Raw genomic sequence first — 26451 nt, forward strand, 5'->3', positions numbered from 1 at the left:
CCTTCGAATATCCTTAGAACTATTCTGGATTTTTTAAATTTAAAAACGAATCCCTGATCGGCATAAAATTCTGCACACTTCTGCTCCTTTATCCATTTCTGTATCTTTTAAAATAAAAAAGATACCTGTATTGGACAATTAAAAAGTTGGAACCCTGTATGTAATGATTGGTATAGAATCAGTACATCATTTTATTTTAGAATAAAGATGAGGATCCAAATTGACCAAGCTAGTAAACAGCAAAAGCATGCTTTTACTTTTAAAATGGACTATCCCATCATTGTTATTTGTCCATGGTAGTGATTAATATGACAACTTATAATACTGATACACTTCATCTTTTTTTTAGAAGCATAACGAAGTAAATAACCTGTGTTGTCCTTGCACTCTGAAATTTCGTCATCATTTAGTTTTGTGCCCAATGAATCATGAAATACTAGGTACTCTTTCAGGTCTAAGATTCAATAAATACTCGTATTGTAGATTGTTAGATTCTTAATAATTTAAATCCAAATACGGCACGTTGAAATAGCGTCGCAATCAAAACGGCCGACACTTTGATAGGTAGGGGAAAGTTGGGTATGACGAATGTTAAATAAATGAATACATTTTTTTACCTCTGATTTTATTTGTGCCTGCTCTACAGAACTATCCATTTTTTGAAACATATGTAAAACGTATGTCATTTTGGCAATATCAGATAAAATAGATGATACTTCTTGTACAGAAAATGAGGCATGGCATCCAAAATTAAAGATCCAGTCATGAACTTGAAAAGCAGGGTTAAACAGGACGTTATCCGTTATGAAATAAATTAAAATTATATTTTTAACAAAAAAAAAATGTGTAAACTAGAATTTCCTACTCATATTCAAGCTTGTATTTCCGTCGAAGTTCAATACGAAGAATTACAATTATAATATTGTAAAATATTATATACTATATTGTATTGTGAAATATTTATAAATTAACTATAGTCAGAGTGTACGAGTAAATTACTTTCTATGCGCCCTAAACTGATCTCGCTTAAAGACTTCCCTTAGGGTCCTCAAATCCTTAACTTAACTTACATCATTAACAAATATTATGAAAATAATTAGTCCTAACATGGAATCTTACGGTGCATCTGATAGTTATTTGACTGAAAGCCAAAGAGAGCGAAAAGAATAAATTGTTTGACAGACCAAAAGATTTAAGTTTTTTTAACAAAATATCATCATCTACTTTGTCAAATGCTTTCGAAAAGTTTGTCTACCTGGCCTTGTTGATCCATCCTTTCACTAAGAAATTGTGTAGTACCAAGTAAATTTGTAATTGTCGATCTACATTACATCAATTGTACAAACGCCCCCTTCCCTCCAAAGTTCATCTCTGGATCCGCCACTGGCTGTAGTAATAAGCAATCCATACAAAACCAAAGGTTACCAAACTGATTCAGAGAAAATTATTCAGGATAATTAATAAATCTGGTCTACCAGTAATTTTCCAGAAAACCTATAGTCCAAACCCATGCTGTGAATACCCCTTTACGGTTCTTTCGAAACCACAAATTGTGAAAATATGTAAAGTAGGCGGTGATCAGATAAATATCTAGCCAGATAACACTTACACAAATTACTAAACATCATAACTTACACAGACCACTCCTTCAGGAGAATGTTATTTGTAGATAGACGCTGACATGGTAAAATGATCATACTGGATAAAAGTCCATCAAAGCTGTAAACAAATATATTTATCGCGAACAAAAATAAAACATACGCAAAGAAAATGAAGAAGATGAAGAAAAATATTTTCACTCATTTAGATCAACAAAAGTAGATGCATTAAATACATTTTGTTCAAATTCTCAGTATCAAACTGTTACTTTTGTATAATATATTTTCCATCAATTTCAGTTGTCTTGTTACTTTTATAGATCTCTATATTGTCATGTCTATGGCGTGCTCTAATTATTGGTCTACTCAATGGACCAATTGGGACTTCCCCTCCTAGTATCTTATTGTCATTTAAAATATTAACAACATTTATTGGCAGCTCCACTCGCTTAGCTGTGGAAAAATATATTTATACAACACAAAGCATACAAATCCTACAGTTGTGACAATACACCCAAAATAATTTTTATGAAAACACTTTCTTCTTCTTTAAATATCTTTATATTTATAAACGATAGAAACTTGAAAACTTTATCTACTGCGGAAATCGACAAGTATCAATTAAACTTTTTTCGCTTTATATTGTACCGTAATCGTATTCAACCACATACCTTTGAAAAACATTCAAACGAGATATCCGTGGTGTCTCTCGTAGCGTCTATTTGTACCTATGAGTATCCAGCATTATTTTTTCCAAGATCTCTGTATTGAATATCCTGAAGTGCATCGGGTTGAATATTTTGTATACTGCAGTACTCTTGATGCTCTATTACAGAGAAGCAAACCAATTTTAAACAAATATATCAGTGGCTTACATAACTATTTATTACCTAAGTAATGCTATGATAAGTCATTGATAAGCAGTTGATATTAAGTCATGACATACAAATAATTATCGTACAAATTGTACATCAAACACGTGTATTAAATTAATTTCTATCTTAGGAACTTTCCTGGTTGCCTCACGTAGAAGTATTGATTAATAATACTTAGAATTTATCTTAAATGAAAGCTACTAGGTAGTGTTACAAATACATTACCTACCAATATTTCTCTCCGAACCATTTCTATCTGCAACGCCATAAATGTAAACCATATTGGCAATTTCAGTATTTGAATGTGCATACGCCATTATTAAAACTCAATCTTTTTAAAAAATAAGCTTAATTTGATAATTTGATAATACAATATTTTATTTGAAATATTATACAGGGTGATATATTTTTGTTTGGCAAATAATGAACGATGCTGCCCACATCTCCGGCACTGGTAAGTTTCTAAAGCTGGTAATTTTTTATTTCGTACCTACTATCACACTAAATATGCACACCGAATTTGGTTAGATTATCTCAAGCGGTTTAGAAATTAAAAATTAAAAACTGATTTCTTTTTTAAATTTGTGACACTGTAGCTGGACAATGGCTGTCCTAAGACATTTATATAACAAAAAACCCTTATTTTTGACCACAGAATACGCTACTGTTTTTTTGACCTCTACTTAAGAAACATCCTGTATAGGGTGTTCCATTAAAGGAAAAGAAACTTTGTCATGACTTTTTCACTGATTCTACAGGGTGGGCCATTAGTGTAAGAAGGTAAATTAACTCCCTGGTTACTCATAATACAGAAAAGAAGTTTATATAAAAGTTGTACAGAATCAAGAAACCTAAGCTACAAAATTAATTTGAAACATACAGGGCGATGGGTAAAAGCGGGATACACTAAATATTACATTTTTTAAATGGAACACCCTGTATATTTTTGAACATATGGATTTCCGAGAAAATTCTATATGTGGTAATATAAACATTTTATCATTTTAGTGCGGGGTTGCCAAGTTATGTAGAAAATTCTTCGAATTTTGGAAAAAACTTGACCTCGACGAAGTTGTAACTTTCAGCTACTAACACTTGGAACAAAATAATTAGGCAGAGTTATAGGCAAATGTTAGACAAAGGCTCCTCTATTAGCTAGTATCGATATCTTATACAGGGCATATTTTATGATACGATCCTTTTTAGAAAGTTTAAACTTGATTTTCTAAAATTTTTCAGATCCACTTCAACTTTTATTAAGCATGTTCTATATCTAAAATTGTTAGTTTTTAAGATACAGCAATATTTCTGAATAAACTTATAATAGATACAGATTACAGATAATCTGATAATTTATAATAGTAGGCCTTGCACTTCGTAAAATATGAGTTCAACCAGTGGTGTACAACCGGACAAGGGGTTACTCCAAAGTTCCTTAGAACTTTGTGTGTTAATTTATGCCGATTTATTGATGAGATTTTATCTTGCATAATATTTTTTAATTTTTGTAAAAAAGCAGTGAAAAGCCTTAAGGTTTGATTAGAGGTTTGTAGGTATAAAAATATATCTTAATTTGAAAAAAGAATGAATTTACGTACCCACATTTCAAAAATAATTGGAAGTGTAATTTTTTAATGATAACATTTTTTTCCTAACTCTGAATCAACTGTTCTAAAGGAATTTCTAAATAGCCCCAAAAACTACGTTGTCATTGAATAAATACATTTGATAAAACGGTAAATATATTTAAAATATTTTTTTTTCTGTTGGAATTAAGCACAATATACGACATTAATATTTCATTAATAAGAAGCTCCCCATAAAAATGCAAATATTTCATAAAATACATATACATGTCTACCTAATTTGAATAGAAAATATTTGCATAATTTTCTGTGCATAAAAAACACTCGGATGTTATTATTAATTACATAATCAAATAAATTATTTGTGTTGTGTTATTCTTTCTCGAACACGCACTTATGTATTTTGAAAGACTTTCTGTTGTGGAATATTTTATCGGTTTCGTTAAGGCCGAAACCAGTTCTTGTCAGTGTCTGCGTTGTTTGGTGTGCCATGTGCCAGCAAATAAAATTAAAATTTTAAATTGAAATAAGCAAAGCTACCTACCAGGTACATTTGTCATCCAATTTGTAACAGTTTTTAAAGTCGCCATACTAAATGGTTTTTCTTACGATAAATTGCTAGATAGGTTTATTAAAGTTTATTAGATTTTCAGGTACAAAAAATCCTATTTGAACTATTTACATATTATTTACGGCTAATGTACTTATACAGGGTGTCCTGAAATTAATGGGACACAGAGCAAGGGTAGATATTGCATCCAATAGAAAAACAAGAAATAAATCGAAAACGGTTTAATTTATCGACATAAAACAAGTATCCCTTATTTGTGAAAAATAGATAGGACAATATTTTTCTATTAAAACTTTCGTACACACACCGATAAAAAAGTTATAACCAGTTTTTATCAACCAAGAGTACATTTCGTAGCGCCCTCTAGCGTCTACAGCAAAATTAAGTACGGATTCCTTTTTCTCGTCCCAAAAAAACCCCTAATCCAAATTTTCAAAAGAATCCTTTGAAAACTTTCTAAGAATTTTAAGAATTTCGAATTCAAAATTTCAACTTTAACGCCCTGTAACTTTTTTATTAGCCACAAATGGACCAAGGTAACTTTGGCTTAATCGCATTATTTTGATGTAAGGAATCTACTCTTGCTCCTTGTCCCATTAATTTCGGGACACCCTGTATATAGGGTTATTTTATTCGGTAAAAAATTTAAAAATTAATGAAATAAATCCTTACCACAAAAGGATCAATCAGTCAAAGATCATTTTTGTGAAAGTAATTTTACCTATAATTAAATATCTTGCTCCTTCAGTCATCTTCAACGAGGACTTATTCAATTTTATTTTTAAAAATTTTCTCTACAATTAAGGAAAACAAATAATCCTGGCATCCATATAGTCTTCTAATTTTGAAATAACATATCGATATTTTAAGTCTGAATCAAATTATGGTGGAAATATAGGTCAAATTTTTTTCTTCTAATTATTTTGCCTTACAGTTATATAGATGGTATCGAATATTCAATAGAACCTTCCAAAGTGAATGTGATTTTACTGTTACTATTCATCGGTTTTCCCCAGTACATCATTTGCAATAATGAAGACAATAAAGGTTTGTAATTTGCTGATATATACTGTTTAGTAAGTAGCTAAATTGGCTAGTTACGTTAAATCAGACAAGGCTACCCAGAGCTGTCGAACTGTCGACAGTTCAAATCCAGTCAATGAAAGATTTTGTAGTAGACTAAGACAAAATTAATTATATATTTCATTGATTTATCACATAAATCCAGCAGAAATGTAGTCATAATAATATTATCATATGAAGCTAATCAAGAACTATCTGATTGATAACAATTAAAATCTATTTTATGGTCATTTGAATGTTATACAAACTACATATACAGGGTGTCTCATAATTAGCTACCAACCCTAAACAGTCCGATTCTATGATCAAAACTAAGTAAAAAAGTTCATATGAACATGGGTCCGGAAATGCTTCCTAAGGGCACAGGGACCCATTGAAAAGGGAGGAATGGACAACATTTTTTTGCAATATCTCAATCGCGTTGTGATAAATGAATGAAATTTGGTATACACAGCTAAATTTTGATGAGCAATTTGATGGACTAATCCATTTATTTCCACAAGGTCCATTGGGGTGGGTACGGGGGGGCCCTTGGTACTTTGCGTGTGTAACTTTTTTATCTTTGACTTTTTAACAAATTGGACAGCAAATTCCGTTTTCCCGAACTGTTTTACGTTAAAAAGGTACTCTTGTTTCAAATCGTTATCTATAACGGTTTCTGAGAAAATCGCTCTTGAATTAATCCCACTTTGGTCAATTTCATAGTAATTTAAACAAAAAATAATAATAATAATTTTCCTTTCCTCTCTTTTCCATTTAAAGGATTAATTTTTATTTAATATAATTTTTTATTATTATTTTTTTATTAAAATTAGATTAAATTTAAACAAAAAATTTTTTTTTGTTTAAATTACTATGAAATTGACCAAAGTAGGATTAATTCAAGAGCGATTTTCTCAGAAACCGTTATAGATAACGATTTGAAACAAGAGTACCTTTTTAACGTAAAACAGTTCGGGAAAACGGAATTTGCTGTCCAATTTGTTAAAAAGTCAAAGATGAAAAAGTTACACACGCAAAGTACCAAGGGCCTCCCCGCACCCACTCCAATGAACCTTGTGGAAATAAATGGATGAGTCCATCAAATTGTTTATCAAAATTTAGCTCTGTATACCAAATTTCATTCATTTATCACAACGCGATTGAGAGATATTGCAAAAAAATGATTTCCATTCCTCCCTCTTCAATGGGTCCCTGTGCCCTTAGGAAGCATTTCCGGACCCATGTTCATATGAACTTTTTTACTTAGTTTTGATCATAGAATCGGCCTGTTCAGGGTTGGCAGCTAATTATGAGACACCCTGTATAGGTAGTGTTATAAATCCTTGTGAGGTGGTAATTTTCTTACCTGTATTTACTTATTCTGCTTCGCTTCTTCTTCTTTGTATCCTATTTTTGTTCTTTATTGTCTGGGCGCCATCTTACATAAGCATATAGTTGTAATTTAATTCAAATTTTGGTTTGTTATGTTTATAGAGAAAGTCTTTGTTTGACAAAAAAAAATAATTTAAGATTCAAGCAAATTTTTATCTAATATACTTCTTGAGAAGGAAAAGACAAGAAATTTATATTTGAATTTTAACTGACATCAGTTATTCTATTTCTCGTAAAAATAATTTCTAATTCATTTAATTACTCTGATCCAATATATGTCAAATTAAAATAAAAATTATGTAATTGGCTAACACTTAATTTATGTTACTATTTATCCAAAATTTTTCAATCTTCTACCAATAGAAGTATTCTTAAATTAAAGCTACGCCACTTCCTCTAATCTAACTTAAACTAAATAACAATATCCAAGATTTGGATTTAAATATTAAATTTAACACAAGTCTGTATTATATTAGAGGCTTATACCTCTTTACACTGTCTAATGCACTAATTTCATTTCTTCGTGGTCCTTTATCTCCTCTATTTCTTTCCTGTACCTGTTAGCACAACTTCTGTTCCTGACTTGTCATCTGTCATATAACTCCTTGTTGTCTGTCTCCTTGCTGATATTTCTATATCACTATTCCCTGTCGGTGACTTGGATTAGATCTGTGTTGACTTGATACCGGGTAATACTCTATAATAGTTAACTTTGATTTGTTATTGGACTTACTTAAGTTTCTATTGTGTAATTGAATGTATTTGTGATCATTTCTCTAAATTTTGTTTGAAATTCATTTTTTACGAAAAATTTTAATTGATCACATACTAATTTTTATTTATTTTATCTTTTCTTTCTCAATTTCGACCATCTACTGTACTTGGTCACACTTATTCAATTTATATTTTATTTCTTTAAAATCAATTTTACCATTTTTATTTTCCCAAATTTGCCTTTCTCTTTGATATTTTAAAATCTTTGCCCCAACTCATTCTATTACAGTAGATATAACGTTTGTACCTTTTAAAGTATTAAGTTTAATAAATAATTATAGTGTATTCCTCTATTTTTTTAACAATTTAGTTACATTATTATTCTGATGGTTGTTATATTTGTTATGTTATCCATCTTTTATTCGAGTTGACGTTGTGCATCACCTTAAGTTATACTGACAATACCTTTAATTGCGTCTCTTATATTCTAGCTTCCATTTTGGCTTATCTTTCCAGTGTTGTTCTTATTATCTTCTGTCTTCCATTTCCAGTTTTATTTAATGATTTCATATTACTTTAGCCTTAACCTTTACATATACTTCTATCATGATACCTAACACGTTTGTTTCAATTGTTTCTATGCACTATTACCCTCACTCTAATTTTTGTACTTCATCAAGTCGTTCTACTTCATAATTGCGTCACCAGAACTTCATTCGCACTGCCTTAAGTTTTTTTCTAAGCTTATCTATGTATTACAAACGCCAGACCGCTGTCTTATGTATTCAACTGTATTTTTACTCCAAATTGGAACTTGAAGTTATCGAGTTGCAGATAGATTTTCTGTTGATCGTTTTTATTCCTTGTGTACCCCAAAAGCCCCATTCAGACAGGACAGTGTTGGCTAAGGAAACATCTCTACAATATGACGAAGTGCGAAACACCTATCGGTAGAGGTTATGAGCAGGAAGGCGAGACGGTTTTCCATGTACTCTGCGAGTGCATTGGTGTCTCGTCAACGAGAGAATCCACACTAGGAGAACGGTGGCCTTCTATGGCCTACATGAGAGAGATCCCCCTGAGCAACGTCATCACCTTTTTCTCCGTGATAGGTTGGTTGACGGCTCAAGAGAGCTGGTCCTTGGCTGGGAGGATGCACAACGGGCCCAATGAAGCCTAAGTGCTGTAACTCAGTATACAGAGTTACCCTCCAAATTATTCCAGAAGCCAGAATTCCTTCTGTACTCCTTTAACTTCTTTTCTGACAATAGCGTCAATCAAACATAATTTTTTGAAGTTTATTCGTGAAGAAATATCAAAATACACGAACGTTTTAAATGGAGATGGTTTGTTTAAATCTGTAAAAGAATATAGATAACCTTTTTTATGTTAAAACTAATCACGCCATTCTAATTATGATGACACTGGTACTACTACTATGAGGAAGCTGTAGTATTGATTGAAATATGTATCTTCAAATGTTGTTCTTCATTTATTAAAAATTATATTTCAGACATTCAAGGGTCATACCTTGGAAATCATTTACAGGTTGAAGTTACAAATAATAACTAAAGGGACACTCTTACATTATTTCTACAATTTTACTGAAAACGTTCTGTATATCTTGTTCTTCATTGTGAGCACTGTGTGTAAATTACAAGCGTTCATTTTAACTTATTTTCATCGGTTACGCCAGATTTTATTCACTGTCTAGACAACACATAACCAACGATGTGAAACGCTACTCCTAATACGTTATTTTCATTTTGTGATACAAAAATTAATATTGCGCTTTCTATTAAACTTCTCAATGAGATTATGGTGGGCGTTTCCTGGAACAGAGCATAGAAGTTATTTTGTCTTATTTACAGTATATTAGAAAGGTCAGTGCGCTTTTCAGGTCTTAAGATCTACCCCGTTGCAGATAATGTTAGTCACAATCGCAATCATTTACAATTTAAAGTGTTGTAATAATTGCTATTTGTTCGATTAGGAAAACGTTCGTATAATTGGCAATCCATTTAAGTGTAAATTAATCGACCTTTATGTTTTATTTACCAGTATATTTGTTGCTAATTGGGACAGTTTATTGTGTTGAGTATTTATTTAGACAAAATGTGCTCATAATAACCAAATGTTTTAATTAATGATATACTAACTTATAAATTTAGATTTAATAGTAAACCCACTTTCTATTGTCGCTATAAATATAAAAAGTAGCATTTAAAAGTCTCAGTATATGAGACATCCACCAATAAGTTTTGACATAAGCCTACTTTGAGAAAAGTCACTTATTTTATACACCGTAATATTGTAAGAGTTCAATTAAAGGCTTTTTTCTCGAAAACCGTCCACATTAGGAAGTTCTAACAAGAGTACATTATTTTTAGAAAATAAAGTTGTACATTAGAAATTGGAGCCCGAATGGTAAAAAACCTAACCTTAAAAAAATTAGAACTTAAAATGTAATAGGAATGGAGCATATCTATCGCCCTCTATGAAATATCCAAAAAAATTGGATCAGCGTATTTGGCATTCTTAAAAACCCCGGAATTCCAAATTTTATAAAAATATTTCGCACCGTTTGGAAATTTTCGTAAAAATTCTATTTAAAAAATTTTATTTTGTCGCTCTGTATCTCGAAAACAAGAGGAGATAGACATATGGTTCGTAAGAAAAAAATTCTTATTTTTGTCGTACTGTCACTTCCTGTATTTACGGGAGGTCTTTCTGAAACAGCCTATATACATCGACCTCTTTATCAAGTCAATTCCAAGCAATCGATTTTTTTACGAGTCTGTGTAAATCAACAGTTCAAAAATGTGTACCAAATCTGGTAATGATACTTCAACTAGTTTAGAAAATATTTAAGAAAAGTCGTTGTTGATAGGTCATCTCGAAGCAGGCGAATATTTGCAAGGAGTCATAATTGACCTCTAGTTTATTTTACTTTTTGAGTTAGTTTTTATCAACGAACACCTTGTAGAAGTTTGGAAGTTGAATTAAGAGATAGCCAGTAGATATTTTCTAAGTTTCTTCGTACTTATCTCCAAACTTAGACCTGCCACACTAATAAACCACTCCATGTAACATATAAATTCAAATACATCATCTCTGCTAGATTTGCACAATTAATTAAAATGACAAATCAGGTTTTTTCATCTGAACGAAAGCAAGAATGTTGTTCCAAGTTACTCCTTAGAAGAGCCATTAAAATTTATTTATTCTTACAACTACAAAATTGCAGAAGGTGTAATAATATGTCTATAAAAAATAATAATTAATTAGAATAAACATTCAGTTAGAATTGAATAAAAAAAGGAATTAACGTATCTGCTACTACTCAAACAGACTACGACAACTGACTTATACGAACTTTTTTACTAAGATAATAATTTTTGAATCGGTTTCTAGATGCTAATTAATTTTCATGTAAATTAACTATTACGTACCTGATATTCCAGTTTATTCAGATATCCTGCTGCTACTTTTGATTAATAACATATTGATTGAAGATGCCCTGTCCTTTTTTATAATTATTGCATGTATTACTTACCGTTTTTAAAAATTTAATCAATTATTTTGTTACCTGAGATTAAGCAGAAAAATACAAAAAAGATTTTTTGTATTTTTCCTGGTTTTTGTGAATGTTTGCTATTTCTGACCTGTATTTTTGAGGTTAGAAAAGTTCAATGACGTGATAGCTCAATTCTGACACTGGATTCGTGACCTGGAGGCAAAAGTACTACGGATAATATATGTCTCATGAAAAGTACAGGCAACTTTTTGTTTGTGTGGCTGTGTTATCCATTGTGAAAAATTTTTAAAACTTAATCATGATGACTCATTTGAAGAACTTGCCAATATGCACTTTGCTTATGGTGTAACATATTGTGGTAAAGAAGCTGCACGTTAGTATGAACAAAAATATCCTGAACGGCGGTAACCTCACCGTACAACCTTTTCCTTTCATAAATCGTCGCTTTAGAGAAAATGGCAACCTTAAGCGTCTCGATGGTGCTGGTCGTCCAGGAATAACCCGTACGTTATAAAGTTTGAAGAAGTTTTACAACGTTTGGAGGATAATCCATCCACAAGCGTTCACGCAATTACACACAATATGGACTTCTCCAGTACGACAGTATGGTATGTCGTGCATGAACAGCTCCTATATCCGTACCATTTACAACGAGTCCAAGCTTTAAAACCTGAAGAGTATCCACATCAATGGCTTTTTGCCTATGATTTTTAAGTTGCACCTTAGTAGAACCTCACTTCGTGAGAACAATATTTTGATAGTAGAAATAACCACATTTGGGATAACGAATATCCTCATGCCATGGTCTCCAAAAAACACCAGCAACAATTTTCTGTAAACGTTTGGGCTAGTATTGTTGGAGAGCGTTTAATAGTTTATTTGCTGCCTGTTCGTTAAACGCAAACTTTTATCAACATTTTCTGAAAAATTTCTTATCGGGAAAATGAGTAGAGTTAACATATGGTTTCAGCATAATGTGACACCTGTCTAATTGCTTGTATGGTCTCATGTATCTCCTTCTTTGAACAAGTAATGAATTATTGAAATGAATTTTACTAGAAAACGGCTCATGCTATTAAAATCTAACACGAGTACCTACCTTTTTTAAGCAAAATAAGATACATTTTCATATTTTCGGTTCAGGAAGTAGAAAAAAGTTTGCGTACAAAAACAAATTGTAAAATTTGCCCATGGTCCCGTATTTTCTTACGCTCCTGTAGCAAATTTTGAATTGTATATTATACCGATTATTAAACATTTAAATAGTAATACAACCCCAAAATTTTGTGATTTAATGTTAAACCGTTTTCAAGTAATGACATAAAAACTGTTTCCTGAGTTACCCCTTAAAGGGGCTGTACCTCCCTTAGTTTCCGCCACTGACAAAAACTTTAGTAAGGTTTTCATCATATTTCGACATGTTTTACATACTTTCCAATTTTGAGTACTTATTTCGTTAACACCTTGTATATAAATATCAGGTGTCGAAAATTCTATAATCTGCTAACTCTTTCTTGACGTCTACCTCAATGATGGGCCAAAGTTAATATACAGGGTGTTTCATAATATATGCGCAGGACTTCAGGTCTCAAAACCGTACTTTTTTGAGTGGCGTAGAAGTTGGGGAGAAAAACACCCACTTCCCCTTCAAAATCTTCACCAATTATGACTTTGAAAAAAATTTTTTCTCGCACAGAACATAGCTTATTATGAGTAGTAAATGCTTACAAAAGCTGTTTTCTGTACGATAAACGGTTCCGGAGATATTCGCAAAAAACTAATTTTTTTTACAATTTCAACACCCTGTATCTCGAAAATTGTGCATTTTAGAAGGTAAGTTAATACGAACTTTTTTTCAAATTTTTTGACGAGCTATCACATCCTGAAGTCCTGCGCATATATTATGAAACACCCTATATTCTTTTAATGGAATTAAATATTTCTCTACTTTATTTGTTGTTTCTTTTAAACAAGGATGACTGACAAGTTGAATATGCAATTTACACGTTAATATACATTTGAGCGTACCATCAAAATTATTTCTTACTTTAGTTATACATTTTTAACATTATTTCGATATCTGGGACGTTTACCTTTACGTGACCGTCTTCTACCATCTTGTACAAATACCCCAAATAATAATATTGTAAATTTGCAGATGCATCATCTTCCAACGAAGCAGTGCATTTGCAGCAACGCCTCAGGAGCCTGAGCACGGAACTAGTAACGCTAAGAAATCGGCTGCATGTCCAAGGAACGCAAACGACCGCCCTGAAGGGCACGCCGACACCGGTCGCACCTATTCCTGCTGCTGCCCCCGTGGCCTCCCCGTCTCAGCCGGCGATTCCTCCTCGTGTCGCTCTTAATGTACCTGTGCCATTGGTAAGCCCGCACCAAGAACTTTCCTTTTATTTATGCGAGCGTGAACCCAGGCGAACGAACGCCGTTCGTCTGCGGTGCAGTTCCGAACATTGAGGCACTCCGACACCACAATTACAGAGTGCCATTAGCATATAATTACAGATATTAGTTTACTCGGCATTATATAATTGGTTATTGTTCACGTCTACGACAAGATTTAATTAAAAAACGAAACACTCCACACAGCTGATTGGTCAGAAGTTGGTTTTTCAGCTGATATCTTTTTTGTGTCAGATATCATAGATATCAGATGGTTTACGAGCGGAAAACGGTTCTTGATCCTTGCGAGTTCCTCTAGAAGGGGTTTTCCAGATATCAAATGTACTTGAGAAGTCAGTGGTTGGAAAAACATCCGAATTCATGGAGTCACTGCACCAAAACCCCATAACCCTGTAGTCATAGCCTCATATACCCATAGCCACACAACCACATGACTTATAAACCCATATCTCAATAATCCCATAACCATGTAACCCATAATCCAATCCTATAACCCGCAACTCCATAACCCGGGATGTGCGAGATTGTGGAAGAATCAACCAAAACTGTTTGACAGTGGGTTAACAGGTTTTTCTAACCCCATAACCCCGCAATCCTGGGTGTGCTGCGATATGTGTCTACGAAATTTTTTGAGAACATGGACCTCATTCTCCGAAACTGTATAACTGTGAGCTGAGCAGCTTCTTCCGTAATACCATAGCCCATGCAATAAATCCATAACTCTTTAACTTTGTGCAAGGATATACAGGGTGATTTTGAATAAAGTAGCACAAACGCTACCAGTGCATCTAGGTGAAAAAATAAGGCGAATGAACTAAATATACCTTAGACAAAAGTTACACTCCTGAGGCATTACAGGGTCTTGAATGTTGTAGAGCCAACCAATATTTCCTTCAATTTATCTTGAACCATGTGGCGTAAATCATTTATATTTGGTACAGACATTTGTCCAGTGCGGACACATACTTTCTATTAATATTGTTTAAATATACCCACCAGAGGCGCTGCTGTCGACTACATGCAACATATTACTCCAAAGAATTTTTCACCCTGTTTGAAAATACATATCTTATTTACATTTTCGGACGTAACAACTACAAACAAACATTTTTTCTCTCTTGCATTTTTTCGATGAACGCGATAGTTTTTTAGATAATTTACGAAAAACAAATTTCGGAAATTTTACAGCGCCAATGGTTGCAGTAACAAACACATCAACACACCATTGTGTAATAGCAAAAAAAACGCCACCTACTGTAATCTCCAATGTAATACTACAACATAACGTTATTTTAAAGTAAAATTTTTATAAAGAATATTTTGAAAGTAGTTCCCACTTTCCTTTGAACACAATCTAACACGATTTGTTTGAGGATTTCCTGCTTAAATTGATAATATGGAAATACTTCGCCAACATCATAGTTGCTCCTGGTAAATCGGAAACAAGTTTTCTGAGTAAACAATTTGCTATTTTTATGTTGATGTGTCATTGTCATCAACGGTTTCAAATAATAGTTGTTTAATTATGGCAAATTTTACTAACAATGAGTATGTTGATATGCTCCAAGTATTTTTTGAATATCACAAAAATTGTACTGCCGCAACAAAATTGTACCATGAGAGATATCCAAATCGCCGGGTTCCCCACAGGCAAACTTTTTTCAGCTGTGGAAAGTAGGTTGCGAGAAACTGGCCAAATTCAACCTAAGCGTAAGGGTAACGGACAAAGACGGTATATCAGAAATGTAAACCTTGAAAAAGCTATACTTATCAATTTAGAAGAAAATCCTCAAACAAGTACAAGAAGACTGGCTACACAGTACAACGTTTCGCAAAGCCTTTTTTTGGAACTTGAGTCATGATAACCTTTTACACCCTTTTCACCACCAGCCGGTTCAAGAATTAACTACAAATGATTTACCTGCAAGGATTGTTTTTTGACAGTGGTATCTTAACATGTCCAGACACGACTTAAATTTTTTATCTCATATTTTGTTCACCGATGAGACATGGCTTAGTTAACCATCCTAATAGTCATACATGTTCTGATGAAAACCCCCATGAAATATGTCCATCAAGATTTCAGCACAATTTTAATGTAAATGTATGGTCAGGAATTGTTGGAGATGCTCTAATAGGTCCATTTATTCTTCCCCGTCGACTGACAGCTCTTGAATTTCTTCGATTTTTAAATGAAAATCTCCCAATGTTATTGGAGGATATATCACTAGGTGTACGACAAGTTATGTGGTACATGCATGACGGGGCTCTGGCACATAGTACCTTAGCTGCCAGGCAATGGTTGAATCTAAATTTTCCGGGACGTTGGATAGGTCGTGGTGTCGATGCACCCGTTAGTTGGCCTGCGTGTTCACCGGACATTACCCCACTTGATTATTTCTTATTGGAACAACTGAAAAGTCTTGTTTATGCTACTCCTGTTAATACTGTTGAAGAATTGCGTAAAAAAATCTTTCTCGCAGCTGACGTTATTTGTAACAACCCAGAAATATTTGCAAGAGTACGTCATAATTTTAATCGTCGTGTTAGATTGTGTTTACAGAAAAATGGGAACTACTTTGAAAATATTCTTTAGAAACATTTTACTTTAAAATAACGTTATGTTCCTTAGTATTGCATTTGAGATTACAGTAGGTAGTTTTAAATTAAAATTTATTAATTAAATTAGACTCTTAAAATAACTTGATTTGTTACATAACGAATACTTACTGTCCCTTCAAAATAAATTTATTAAAATTACTTTACCAGGAAAGCGTTTTCCTTTAGCTATTAATGAGTGGTGTGTTGATGTTTTTGTATTACTGCAACCATTGGCGCTGTAAAATTTCCGAAGTTGGTTTTTCGTAAATTATCTAAAAAAAACTATCGCGTTTATAGAAAAAATGCAAGAGAGAAAAAATGTTTGTTTTTAGTTGTTACATCCGAAAATGTAAATAAGATATATATTTTCATACAGGGTGACAAAATCTTTGGAGTAATATGTTGCATGTAGTCGACAGCAGCGCCTCTGGTGGATATATTTAAATAATATTAATAGAAAGTATGTGTCCGCACTGGACAAATGTCTGTACCAAATATAAATGATTTACGCAACATCGTTCAAGATAAATTGAAGGAAATATTGGTTGGCTCTACAACATTCAAGACCCTGTAATTCCTCAGGAACGATTCACGTTATACCTAAGGTGCTCTGGTGAATTTTATGTGTTTATCGATGTGTTTTTTTTGAGAAAAAAAGCTTTAAAGTAAGTAGGAAAAGATTAATAAAGAGTAGGTACGTTTTTTAAAGTACAAAAGAGACTATGATTGTTTGAAATAGACATCAGTACGACATAAAAGACTGAATTGAACTGAGACTCATATCGCTGAATTAGTCTTTAGACTATAAAATATAGAGCGCCCTATTAAAAATGTCGGTAATATTATAGGTCTGTCAAACATGGCTCAAAAAAATAGAAAATATTGCAGGAAAGTGAGATTTTCTATTTACTAATTGACCTGTTTCAGCGAGTTTTAAAATCTGAACTGGAAAAAAATATGGATTTGGTTTGGATTTTGGGACTGTTGGGATTATGGGTAGAACTAAAACACTTTAATAATAATTAAAATATATTGTTTATTCGCTTATTCAGATAGCACGTCTATTCTGTATCAAATCAGATTAAAAACTAAAACTCTCTCTTAAGCTTATGCTACAATATACCTCCGTATGTTTATAAGCATTTTAATTTATGAGCAAGAGCCGTTGGGCTTGAGAAATATAAACATATTAAAAGTGGACATTAGTATCTAAGGATGGGAATGTTTTTGTTTACGTAACTTGAGTATCTTTCGACAGGGACACAGTGTATTATTCCAGTCCCTGACTACATAAGTCGATTTGCAATTTCTAAAACTGTTTTCTTTAAAGGTTTTTTGATATTAGGTGAAAGAAAACTGTAGTTATTCAAGCATGTGTTAACATTAATTGATCAAAAGCAAGAATTAATCTCTAACTACATGCTTATAAATGGGAATACGTACTTCAGTATAAAATTTATCATGTGCAATACTATTAAATAACTGTGGAGTATAGACTACTATACCAAAAGCACTCAAAATAATATAAAAAGTCATCACCTTATAACAGTAATGTGACTGGCGCATTGAAATCATCATTACGTAACAATTTTGAACAGTGGAAATTTGCATGGATAAATTAAATAGAATGGTAACACTTTGCATGTTATGCCGAAACATGTTAAGGATTTGTAACGGAACTGCTCACAATAATAAGTGTTGTGAGAAACCTTTACGAGGACATTATGTTAGTATTTTTATAATATAAATATTTTAGGAATTTCCGTTGCGTTGTTTCCAATAAATCTATACTCCGCGATCGAAATTATAGAGAGTGACTCATCGCTAGCTTTTGGACTAGTAAGGGGGATGAAGCGTGCCGGGAACGAAAATCCATTGGCGTATCTGCGTAAAAGGCAACAAAATATAGAAAACATTGAAAAAAGATAATAAAACATAACATCTAATATTTTTTACGGTTTGCTATAACCGATACTTTGATCCATTTTAATTATTACAGCATATTAAAATGTCCTAGTTGTGTTTTTTTAATTTATAAATTTCTTATAGCCATGGAATTAGACCCCTCATCTACGCTTATGCTATGACGTTTCTCAGAATGGATAAATCAAATCCGTTTACACCCACTAAAAAAGCATTTCCCTATTCCCTACCAAGTGCAAAAGACAGAGATAGAATATAGATCGACGTTCAGTGTAACTCAGTCTATAGACGATTATAGATTCTATCGATGTGCGTAGTGAGCGGCACAAAGATAAATAATATTGAACCGTTATAAAAATCATTTTATATTTTATGCGCATTATGGTAATAGTGTGTTTATATTATGTCTGAGTCACCCTCTATAATTTCGACCGCGGAGTATATATGGTTTGTGTAATTTGGTGTCCAAAAAAAGACATAGCAATATTCCAGCCTCCATCTGACAAAACAATTATATTACATTTTTATTACCTCAATATTTGAGAATTATATTATTATGAATTATTAAACCTAAGCTTTTATTAGCTTCTGAAATTATTATTTATATGAAGGCTAAAATTTAACTCGGGTTGAAGGAAACACCTGAATCCTTGAAACTCAAAATTTACCTTCTTCCTAGAAAAAGTGAATGTTTCACATTTTTTAACATTTAATGGCAACCAATTAGGTTCACACCAAAGGCCGAGTCTACTGAGATTTTTCTAGAGATCAACGCAGTTCTGAAAGATGTTACCCTTAAATAGAATCATATAGAAGATGAGGCACATTTAAACAACTAACAAGGTTATTAATTAAAATATAGAAAAGCAATGGACTGATCCTTGAGGCACAGAAGGGAATTTCGCTTTTTTAACGGCATGACTATGAACATTATCGTCATTTTCTTCGGACTCGCTGTCATTCGCTTCCCCCACCATTTCAGCCGCACCACGGCTCGCCGAAAAATCAAGCGACCCACTGACTTTTGACAATATTTCTTATGCACTTAACATACTTCCACAAATAAAATGTTTTTAATTGGGAAAGTACTCGGGTTGCTAGTTATGACAGTATTTTTTTGCCGCTACCAACCTAATTTGTTTAACAATAGGCCGTCAAATTTGAGTCTGTATTTTTTTTAACTTAAAGCTCTCTTCATAAGCTTTCCAAATATATAATAATATATAACTATATCTCGCGCATGCGTCGTATATTTCATTTTGCAACTAAGGCTAAAAAATAAAAAAACTTCCCAGGTTGCAAAGTTTGAAATTAAAAAAATATGATAGGTTTCAACGCATTATTATGAAATCTACCTTGAAAAAAATCAGTGCGATTGTGCAAGAGCTCGGGATCGTCCAGACTAATAATTAGTTAATTTGTTTTTGAGGCCATAACTTGCAAACTATTCAACTTACCGATTCCAGATTTCGTGTGAGTTATTACCCAGTGGTAAGGATTGAGAGGATGCAATGCCAAAACATTCTGGTAATAATACCGCAGTTTATAAATGTTTAATTCAAAAGTCATATATAAAGTTCTTCTGTTTACAACTTTTGATCTAATCAACATTTTTTGACGCTCGATGGCTAGTTTTGTAGGTCTTTTGAAGACGAAAAAAAAAGTACTTTACTGTTTTCTCGTGAAAATGGACGGGAAAAAGTTATAAACGAAAAACGTGAATTTACGTAAAAATTAACAAGCCTGTAAACAATCTTTCCCCCATTTTTATGACTGTGGAAACTAATATGTGATTGTACATAATATTTAGCATCTATAGTGATAAATTCAGCTTGCCGAAACAAAAAGTCGCGAAATGGTCATTTTCCACCTCTTTTTCCTGGTCTAAGCAGTACGATGAACTGTTTTGTTTGATTCCAATTTTACTGAGCTTTTATCACCCTGTGGGCATACCCACATTCAATATTAGTATAATACTAGATTTTATAAAAACATGGAGTAACATGATAACCGATTTTTTCAAAACAAATACGGACTCTCAGTTCAAATCGTCCACTAAAAATTATATTTTCCTTAACAAGAAGGGAATTAAAAAGAAGCCTCGGCAGTTTTACGAGTTCCACGTTCTTATTACTGTCAGGTACAAAGTGTCGTGCATCTACTTGCCTCATTCCGCACCACGCTAACTACGCTTTTCAAAATAAATAATTGGCTGAAACGAGACAACTTTTTACACGTTAACTAAACATAATTAATTACCATAAACCTAAATTTTTTACTAGTGCCGGTTTGCTAGAAACCCAGCGTGAGGCAGGTACTGGCCTAATTCTGCATCACGCCCACCAGCAGATTTTTAAGATGCTTAAGCGACATATTGAAACGAATCGACTTTCCGGAATTTTGATACATTTATCTTGGCGGAACAGCTTTTTTATTGCTGTCGTTTCCCCGGTGTGAAGTTGGTTCAGTTTAACGATGAAACTATATTTATTTTTTATAATGCGAATTCGACATTTTACGATATTAGAAAAAATATAAGCCCTAGAACTTCAGGAAAAAAATTTAGATCAATAAATCGACCAAGAGAAATTGCTGGAAATAGTTTTCAAGTTCGTAGCTCGGCCGCAAGGGGGCGCAATCTACATATCAAAAAAAAAAGTTGAATTTTTCTCAGAAATGTTTCCTATTATTATATATTAAATAGAACAAATATGGATAGCCGGATTCATTGCGTATAACTTTTGTTATTGACATTTGCTCTATCTCTCGACAGAAAGTGTGGGGGAAACCCCTATTGTCTGATCAACAAAAGCCCATGGTGTTATACCTCGTTGGAAAGGTCTTTTCATGCTTTATCTCGTGGTGAATGCGTAATGTCATTTACCTCAATATGGAAACCTACAGATGGCGTTATTTCAAAAGAATGCCGTTTTGTGGATTTTTCTCAAAAATTTTATAGTTTTCTTCACATAAATGTATTCAGCACAAAAAATTGATGAGTAAAGTATAAGTTTGAAATTCATAACGAAAGTGTTATTTATTTATAGGTGCTATTTATCCAAGTTTAGGTTGTTTCACGTTTTCTTAAAAAAATTAAATATCAGGATAAAACTTTTTATAGGTTAGTTTGAAGGGCATAAAAATAGCTACATTTTGAAGCCAAAAAGGGTTCGATATCTTTTTTATTATCAAGTTATTCGCAAATTAGTGAGCAAAAAATAAATAATGATAATGAATTGAGGAACACGCTAACGAAGACATTTAATTATTATCAAAACAAAATGCATTTATAAAAGAACTTACCTAAGCACACGGCGAAGGTTAAATTCCTGTATTGAAAATAATGGTATGCATTTAGAGCATTTATAAACATCTTTACTTTTGTTAAAATTTAATTGTTCTTTTGTTACATAATATCAATATTGTTTGTTATAATTTTTGTTATTATTTTCAAGATTGTTATTGACTCACTCATTTGCGTGGGTCGCCAAATTACTTTTGTTGTTTATTAAATTGAATTTTAAATTTGAGATATTTCGGTATTTTTCAAAAAAATATACTTCAAGTAGATAAGCCTCCCTTATATTAAAACATTTTTTTTTCAATGTGATAAACTTTTTGATCTATTATGTTCCATTAGACATGTACTTCTCTCATATACTAATTATAAATCGTAGGGATGAAAACTTCCCTCAAAATACACCCCCAAACTCCAATTTTTCACGATATCTTTGCAACGAAGTACAATTTTTCCAAAAAAAAAAAAAAAACAACTGATAATTTACTGGCGTTAGGAAACGGAGTTTATTTTTATAGGAGTGGGAATGATTCTTTTAATATTTTTGGCTCTCTAAAAATCCTGATTATTATTTTCCCACGGAAATAAACTTTTTTTTTAATAAAATTGAATTCTGATATTTAACATATTCCAGTAGATTTTTCAAAGATACACTTCAAGGGGGTAGATCATCTATGTATTACAGTCGATTCCTTTCCATTGAAAATGTCTCATACCTCTCCTATTCTGATAGAATATATCGTATTGGCAATGTTTGTCACATTGACAATATATTTTTTTTTAATATAAGGGTAGTTTATTCCCTTAAAGTACATTTTTTGAAAAATATCGAAGTTTGTTAAATTTAAAATTCAATTTAATAAAGAACAAAGGTATTTGAGTTTTTTTAACATTTTCGCAGGTCAAAACAAACAAAAAATCATATTTATTCCTATAAAAAATAAGGGATGCAAATACCAGGGATCGAAATGCTACGCATAATATCATATTTCAATGCGAAATAATTCCCAGTCGGTTTCATAAAGCTTTATCAAATCATACTAGAGGTATTCTCAAAAAACTGATCTTAGGAATAAATTTTGTTAATGGTTTTCACCCCTTAGAATGTTTTTCCGCAGATAAAAAAATACGCATTGATCCTCTTCGACATATCAAAATTTCAGCGAAATTTGTAGAAGACACTTGGGGACTCTTCCTTGTAAGTCATCTGGGGATGATTTTTTTTCTATTTGCATCTAGTATTTATTATCTCAAATTTGAATCAATCTCTCACTTCATGATTTCAAGCTCTCCGATTCTCGAAAGACCTATACAATAACTCCCTTTTACGTTTTCCATTTCTTTCAGGTATATGTCTTACCAGCTACCAATAAATCAGCAAGCATATTTTTATTACACCTTGCTGTAGTTGCGTTGATGTCAAAATTCAATGATCATAAATTCATTTGGTTCTATCATTTATATTCTCACAAGTGCACAGATGTTAACGAATCCAGTTCTAAATGGATTAATTCTACGTTGGATTTTGTTATATGAATCATGAACCAGCTCGTAGTCACTGATTGTATAATCTGAACTGGGTAACTATGTGTATCATGTGAAATTAGTCTGCAGGAGCTTGCGCGGAGGGTTACTATTGCAACAGGACAATAACAGATTTATCAGAGTTTCGTGGTTATACATACCCTGTCAACTCACAGTCTTATGTAGTCTCGACCTTCTGATGTACGGAATTTTCGTGGTTCTAAACCCTCGTCCATCCCAGATTATGGGAATTTTGGAGTTACGAAATTATGAATCTCCGGAAAGCGAATGTTTTTATAATCATTGACTTCTTGTCAGTTTGAAACCTCGAAAACTGCTTTATGGGGGAGTTTCTTGATGTTAGAGCCAAAACATAAACCAATCCAAGAATTCTGAATTTATATTCCGGTTCATAGCGTCGAATTGCTAAGAGATACACCGGTTTGGACACAGCCCAGCCCATTTTTTGTATAGTGTTCTTTAATTATTACAATTCAGAAAGAACAGAAAATATTCTGACTACAATTGAGAGATATCTTGCTTGCCATTTATCGATCACGCTTTAAGTGTCCCTCAATTCCCTACTCTCCCCTACTACACTCACTATATTTTTATGTCATTTTATAAGTTTTTATAGTAAGTATAAGTAGGTAAATGTATTACGTGATTTATATGTTTATGTATCTTCTGTACTTATTAGAAATTCGGATCACACAAATACTTGCATTAAATTTAACATTATCAATGCCCCGTGGTCTATTTTCGTAAACAAATGGTACATGATCATAAAATAAACTCTTTTGTGCACATGGACAATTGCCTTGCACGTCATGAAAAAAACATTACATACTTCAAACATTTACATATTCAGATTTATTGTTATATAAGAAAAGAAATCATGGCAAATTTATTAAAGGCGAAAACGTTATAATTAATTGACATCGAAGATAATAGGTCGAATAAGAAATAAATTGCTAATATTTTATTTTTGTCACTTAAGTATCTAATTATGTTAATTCTATTGGGTAACTATTTTGTTAATTAATTATAAAATAGTGTTGAAACTTATAATAAAATGAAAACTAACCTTAAAAGGAAGCTATTAAATCCGAATTAGGTCAGGATTCTTATGATGAATTTTAATACTCAAGTCGAACTTAAAAAAAACACATTTTATTGTACTTTATGACGGGGAAAGGTATGTAGAATGATAATATCAAAAAATTTACTCGAAAGAATTGACGCTAGGTTGGCAAATTGTAAATAAATAGAAAAATTACTTATTTTTTGACTTTGTTTTACTGCCCATGAATATCTAGATGAATTATCGGAAAATTAGTTAATTTGTATTATAGGCAATTAAATTACGTACAATTTAAGGTATCTAACGTCATGTTTCGCCAATTTGTTAACTGTAAAATAAACGTCGAGCTCGGAAAAACATTAAATAGAGCTTAGCAGTTAAATAAATGAAATATTAGATCAAAAATCTTGCGCCGAACTAAGAGCGACGCTCACGCGCATGCGCATGCCCGACACTGCTTCTCACGCCCACTAACCGTTCTTTAACGTTAACTTTTACTGCTGCGAGCGCGTTTCTTACATGAACTATCAATGTACTTGTAATCAAAACTTTTTAAAAATAAAAGTTTAACCCTTCCTTTAATTGTCCCTAAATTCCCAGTCCGATACGTCCAATAAATTAATTAACAATTAGGCAACGTTATAATTTAAAAAAGCTATCTTGAGAACAAAGAGGCGTAAAAATAAGCTCTATTTAATGCAAAAAGAGCGAATTCACGAGCGGCTTTTGCCTAATGCTGGGACCATTTATTTAAAACGCATTATACCCATTGCCCTTTAAAAAAAAAAGAAATTCAATTAAACACTGCTTGCCGAAAACTTACGATTGTCGTTTTTAACGATATAAAGGGTTTTCTTCTAGTTTACGTACGGCAACAATAAATGCAGACAATTGTCAGACTCTTCTACGATTGAGGGTGCTGTTTAAAATAAACTTTGAGAACTACCAATGCTCTGAAGACTCGATTTAACATTTCAGTTGGGAAATTATGGATCATCCAGTACATAGTACAAGTAATGTACACACATGTTGAATGTTTTAAGCATTCATTGGGTTTTTAAGTCTGAAAGCAGTGACCGATTAAACGCTGACAAGTTGTCATTTTCCCTTTTTTGCTTTTGAAAATTTTATATTGATCCCGCGGCCGGTGACCGTAGATTATCTATACTTGTACAGAGGATTGGCGCCCTCTGTGCAGGTATGGTAGGGTGGAAGAATGTTGGCTTGGGTCAATGTGAGAGATTGACACCGGTTGGAATTTGACCACCCCCCTAATTAATGAGGTTTCCCTCATTCCTGCACTGAATGGTGGTTAGGGCTTACCAACATAAGTCGTTTCTGGGCGCAAATGCGCCCTGCTTAATAATAATATACCGCCTCCTCTCCCTGACCACCGTGCGCGCAGTACTCGCGACTAAATATTTGTTATTGTTTGAAAGTTCAAAAAAAATAGTATTTTTATATTTTTTTTCTGTTAGGATAGCAGTTTATAAAAATATTACACATACGTGTTCCGACTTGAGTAATCTTGGCTTAAACTTCAATATTTAAATCTAATTATAATAAATTAGCTACAAACTGTCCTCGGTAACTCGATTTGTGACATCCCAGAAATGCATATGTAACAGCTGTCCATTAGATTAGAAATCTTTTAGAGTAGATATACATACATATAAGCTTTTATAGAAGCGGTTTTCAGTATGTTGTTAAGTGTGTCCCACAGTCTACACGGGGGAAAATATCTACTTGTAGAGAAAATTTTAAAAGTTTGATAACTAATATCAGTGGGAGCAACACAACTAAAACATTTACAAACTCTAGCACTTTTGGTTATGTCAGAAGTTCCCATCAACTTTGTTAATTTAAACGGAATTATATATTTTCTTTTACGTTATTGAACTCTACTACCTATCACCAAAAAGATTAGTTTTGATAAATTTCGTTCATTTCAAAATGTTTACATTAGTTAAGCACCATCTCCAACAGTTGAATCCCTTTAATTTTTGGAATAGGTAAACGTTAACGTGTTTGTCAGAAATGTTTAGCGAAGCGTAATTATTTGGGTACAAAAAATACAGTACTTAAATACTTCTGGACTAAAATGGCTTTCAATTGCTAGACTGTTGTTCCTTAGTATTTCATGTATATATCGAAATGTGGAACTCATGGTAGTATTTACTCCTGATTGAGGATGTTCTTCGCTCTCAATACTGTCAGATAAGTCAAACAATTTTTACTTACCTCGGCAAAAACAGTCATTT

At 32.6% G+C, this 26451-nt stretch overlaps 1 protein-coding gene across 1 annotated transcript in view; it reads left to right on the plus strand.

The window, feature by feature from the left end:
* Window positions 1–26451, plus strand: part of LOC108905239 (unconventional myosin-IXa) — a 78631-nt gene that overhangs the window by 30030 nt on the left and 22150 nt on the right. The window contains exon 2 of the mRNA XM_018708037.1: window positions 13498–13721. Within this exon, the coding sequence (XP_018563553.1) occupies window positions 13498–13721 (224 nt within the window). The remainder of the gene's footprint in view (window positions 1–13497; window positions 13722–26451) is intronic.

This window comes from Anoplophora glabripennis, unplaced genomic scaffold (genome assembly GCF_000390285.2).
Source record: "Anoplophora glabripennis isolate ALB-LARVAE unplaced genomic scaffold, Agla_2.0 scaffold68, whole genome shotgun sequence".
In the NCBI taxonomy this organism is placed as follows: domain Eukaryota; kingdom Metazoa; phylum Arthropoda; class Insecta; order Coleoptera; family Cerambycidae; genus Anoplophora; species Anoplophora glabripennis.